This window comes from Plectrocnemia conspersa, unplaced genomic scaffold, assembly GCF_051122295.1.
Source record: "Plectrocnemia conspersa isolate PC_06_02 unplaced genomic scaffold, ASM5112229v1 ptg000012l, whole genome shotgun sequence".
Classification (NCBI taxonomy): domain Eukaryota; kingdom Metazoa; phylum Arthropoda; class Insecta; order Trichoptera; family Polycentropodidae; genus Plectrocnemia; species Plectrocnemia conspersa.
This window is the reverse complement of record NW_028277176.1, coordinates 13,604,377-13,609,416: the sequence shown is the minus strand read 5'-3', so window position 1 is coordinate 13,609,416 and position 5,040 is coordinate 13,604,377. Positions and strand designations below refer to the sequence as shown.

Sequence of the window (5,040 nt, the reverse complement as noted above, 5' to 3'; positions counted from 1 at the left end):
AAATGTTCTTATTTGCTTATTTTCCAGCTACAATTTAGTAGCCCGATTTAAAGAAAATTCGATAAAAAATAATACGAGTTCGATGTTACCAAAATACGGACTAAAAAATGCATGGTAAATACTAACATAAATATAATAAAATTACATTTTTATTGGAAAAACTTTAATAATTAACTGCAAATATTTTTTATGAAACCAAAACTAAAATTTATTTTATTTTATTTTAAATTTTTATATTTCAACTGATTTATTCGACAATATTTACAATTAAATTCATTTTTTTCCCAATTGAATGCTCTTCAATAGACAACGGCTTCGTCCGCCGCGTTGTCTATGGTCTCCGACATGTGCGGTGCAGAGTGAGGGGCGCGGGGAGCGGGTGAGGTTGTCAATGGATCGAGGAGGGTGCTGACAGGTGAGCTTTCTCACTATTTCGCTCACAAATTTTACATTTTACAACAGCAAATCTCACCAAATTGAATTTGAACGTTTTATATATTTCAATGAGGCTCCAGAGAAACCTAAAACCAGCCAATTGCGATATCGATTTACAACTTTTCTTTATGAGTGCGAGCCATGTCAATAATAAAGGAATGTTTAACCAACACAAAAATCTATTTTCGGTTTGTTTTGTAAACAAGGTTTGGCTTGCGGGGATTTTGTTAAGAAAAATGGAAGTTTGTGATGAGAGCCTCATATCAGAGTTGCCAGATAAAAAAATCAACTTTTGCAATAATTAAATTAATTGTGCAATTTTAATATTTTAATGTTATTATTTAGAGATCGACAGAAACTGAAATCTGAGCCATATCTCATGTCTCAATATCTGCTAGAGTAATTAAAATAATCTTTATATACAATTGTAAAGCATATTGCTATACAACACTGCCAATGCTCCTAAATTATTAAATGCTTCGGTCATCTCATGTCTTAAAATTATTTCCTGGCTGCTATAATCCCTTGGGTCGCAGTCAAAATAATTTTCATACATCATCCGTGCCAAACGCTGTTTTTAATGAATTAAGAAATGAGTTTTTTATACATATACTTATCCTGTTACTTCATAAAATATGATGAACATATCGATTAATATCTTAAGTTTTTGTTTTCAATTCAAAAAAGTTAGAATATGTGTCGGACATTTGATGTAAATTATAAAAAACATTCTGCCATACAAAAGACGTGATAAATCAAAATGTATGATAAATCGATGGTAGCGCCGCAGTGGCGAAAATTAGAAACACCAATTTGAAAAATATTTAGTTTTAATATATCTACAAATGTTTTTAAGCAAACATCAAGAGATGTCGTTAGTTCAAGATTTTAATATTCTGTTAGCAATTTTCAACCCTAACATATATGAAACAACTGTGACGTTCAATAGTGGACGACGGCTAGGTCCGTTATCCGCACCTGGTGCTTGTTCGCCATGACACCTAGAGACGTCAAATGCAGTAAAAGGGTTTAGTGACCGTTTGCCTTTCAATTGAAGTTGGGAAACTACCAATGTCCGGACTCAAAAGGGGTCTGCCTAAAGATCTCATCTAATGTGAAGGCCGTCAGTTTCACAGGGTGTGAATGGAAAACTTGCTTTATTCCATCTATAAAAACACTTGTTTACTAACATCTTAAGGATTGTGTAAATATAGAAATCAATCAGTGGTAATTGTTTTTTTTACGTAACGTCATTTCTTCCTGATATATTATGTACTGAAACAATGCAAATATACTTGCTGCCCTTAATTGTCCTCATATTGCAAGTTAAGCGGCAAGAAGTTTTATTTTGTGCTGCTGTGTTTCGGAATTCACTTCGGATGGCAGAATTCCTTTATGAAAGTACCATATTCCGGAGTCTTTCGATTATTCAATATGTATTATTAATTCACAAACAGCATAAAAAAATAAATATGTAATTTTTCTCTTTTCGGTAATTTATATGTGATTTTTTTTCTATCACGTGTTCATAAAAATGCACTTATCGTATGTACATATATGACTCCTTATACCTTGCTAACAAGTTATGGACTCAACAATAAAAAATAACATTTTTAATATCTTTCTATTCCACCCTCGGCATACTTTTTATGCACTTACCTATAGTTTCTTGAATTCCTGGATTATTGTTTTTTATTAATTATACCTTTCAATTATCATTTCTGTTGCAATTCCTCTATTCATAATCAGATTTATATCCATTGAATACTGATATATTTTAGAATTGAGGTGTAATTAGGATTATTTATGAACCAGCCCTTCGATTATGGCAGCAAATTTGTGTTTTGCTATACCAGTCTAACGAAGAAGGTGTTTTCCCCTTTCCAAGATAATCTGTATGGAATTTCACCTTCAAACGAATTGCAATTAATCCATTGGTATCCAAGAAACCTGTAAATATGTAAAAAAAAAAACAACTCATTAAAAGCAAACTACTTATTCTTACGTATTTGTACAATTTAAATGAGCAGTCATATCGCTAAAAATACTTAATTAGACAACCAATTCTCATTTCAAACTCAGGTACAGGTCTTCCATTCGAGTCCATTAAACACTATTTTATTTCTTAAATCATATAAACGTTGAAGGTTACATCATTACAATACAAATTGTGATTTGAAGATATATTGTACATCTCACTTATTGTAAGTTATAAAAGATAACCGAGCATTTCCACTGCGACTAAAAATATGTTACGACAAATTCTAAAATTTATTTAAAGTCGTGAATTTCACAAAAAAATCTTTATTTAATTTCTTGTTGTGAATCTTACAAATTACTAAACTAACATATTTATATTATTACACTTATTTATCAGCCTCATATTTTAGAATAAATAGATTCATCACTCTAAATATTTGCTTTAAAAAAACGGTGATTATATATCTCGAGATGACTGGTAGAAACCTGTTATAAGCAATTAACGCTACTGATCAAACATACTTACACCTGATATACTCATTACTTTTATAGAATGGACGCCTCATACAATCCCGAGAATGCTCATCGACAACCACCCACCTTAGGTATGAGGGGTCCTAAGGGATACAAACTCTTTAAAAATCCTCCACAACCACACATGTGCATACAGGATTCGATTAAGGGCACTTCGGAGAAGCTATACATCAACGTCATGAGTTGGAAGCAAATTGGCAATACAAAGCAATGTGCCGACCTTATTCCGCTCTATGGTGGCATGCAGGTTAGTGTTCTTATCATAGTAATAATATCATATACTTGATAATATTGTATTTAAAATATTTAGATCCAACACGGTTGCATGCCAAACTGCAACAGACCTCCACTCACAGTCTTTGCCGTCATGGTGAATCCTGAAATATTAAAAGTCAACGGAAAGAATGCTCCTAATCCAGACGTACATATATTTATTTTTTGTTTGATTTTTATTTTACTAAACGAATATTATATTAATTTGATGATGATTTCAGGAACGTGATGCGTTAGTGGGTCTTTTGTGCGAGTTTGTCGAAGCTATGAATCCCGGTTTGCAGTTGACGAGGCAGCCTATTATATTGAAAGACAGGGATTTAGCCGGCGAATTGAAAGACGTGTGGCACGCCGTTCAGCTTCAGCGCGAGAGGGAAAAGTTGAAGAGTCAAGAAGCGACTAACGAAGTGACGCATAAGATATACCATATCGATGGACCCCCCGAGCGAGATCCGAATGCTCCCAATGTTTCCAATCATGCTCCGCCGAAGGTGAACGATAACGAATCCGAAAACAATACGAAGAATCAGAACATCGTCAACAATTTGAACAATTCTAACATTGAATATAACATTCAACAGGAGATACTGGCTCTCGAAAGAGCACAAAATGAACAATTTGCTTTGAACAATATGCATCCGAGTACGACGCAGCAGATACGTAATGAAGGGATCGATAAAAACGGAGACTCTCAAATGAATAATCATTCTAATGTTAATACTGAACCGTCGAAAAGCGATAAATCAAAGCTTAACTCCACTACGAAATTATTTTCATTCACTAAAAATAAATCCAGTAACAAAACTTCTGATGAAGATCAAATTGACGATGATATGCATGAAAAAAGTGGGTCTAAAATGTTAGATAATTCGGTCGAGAATAAAAATTTTCATCAATCCGACAAGTTCATTGAAAATTCTAATCAAATAAATTTAACAAATAATAAAACGCTTACCGTTTTAATCGATGATAACAAAGACATACCGTTTGTTGATGAATATCATGAAAATGATCGAAACGATATCATTTGTAAGAATGAAAACGTAGTCGATAATATGCTTCAAAGCCTGAATTTGAACAAAACCGATACTCAAATGTCTAACTTTGATCAAAAGAAAGTGCCCTTGCCTCCTCAAAAGTCATAGTCTTATTTTAATTATTAACTGGTGTATTTTATTTTCCTACATATTTAATATGTACTAAAGTTTCTACCCTATCAAATTATATTAATTTATTGAATGCCGTTAGCAGATTGGTGCGATGGTAATATTTCTTATTAATTGACTTATGACCCGTAAAAATTGTGAAATGGCTTTTAAAGTCATTTTTTATATTAAAAAAAGATTGCCTTGTTTGCATGCTCCAAATTTGTATATTCAGTCATTCAGTATTCGTGAATTGAATAAGTGATTGCTTATCCAATGCGTATTATTTGTAAATATTCATATATTGATATAAAAAAGAAATAATTCTAAAAATACATCTATTATATAAATTATAATATATAAATGTTTGTAAAGTATTATTGTTAAAATCTAAATTTTGTGAAAATTTGATGTGTATTTATAAAGGCCTTTTATATTTACTAGAAACGTGATTCTTAAACTAGATAATTGGTTTAATTAGTTTAAGAAACACTGCTCTAGAACGTACATATTTTATACATAGTGAACTCACTATTATATAGTATTTATATGACGACAAAAAAAGTTGAAAACTTTCATTTTTTACATTTATATTAATCAATCGAAAAATTGAGACTGCGTTTTGCATTCCACAATTTTAAAGAAACAGATCTCAAAAATCAATTTATAAGAC

General features: G+C 31.7%; 1 protein-coding gene across 1 annotated transcript; it reads left to right on the top strand.

Moving 5' to 3' along the window:
* The first annotated feature begins 325 nt into the window (after nt 1-325).
* Nucleotides 326-4,688, top strand: LOC148228281 (uncharacterized). Its single transcript, XM_088199729.1, has 4 exons — nt 326-415; nt 2,968-3,196; nt 3,260-3,370; nt 3,444-4,688. Exons 2-4 carry the CDS (start codon nt 2,969-2,971, stop codon nt 4,365-4,367), a joined length of 1,263 nt encoding a protein of 420 aa, XP_088055855.1. The 5' UTR covers nt 326-415; nt 2,968; the 3' UTR covers nt 4,368-4,688.
* The last annotated feature ends 352 nt before the right edge of the window (nt 4,689-5,040 follow it).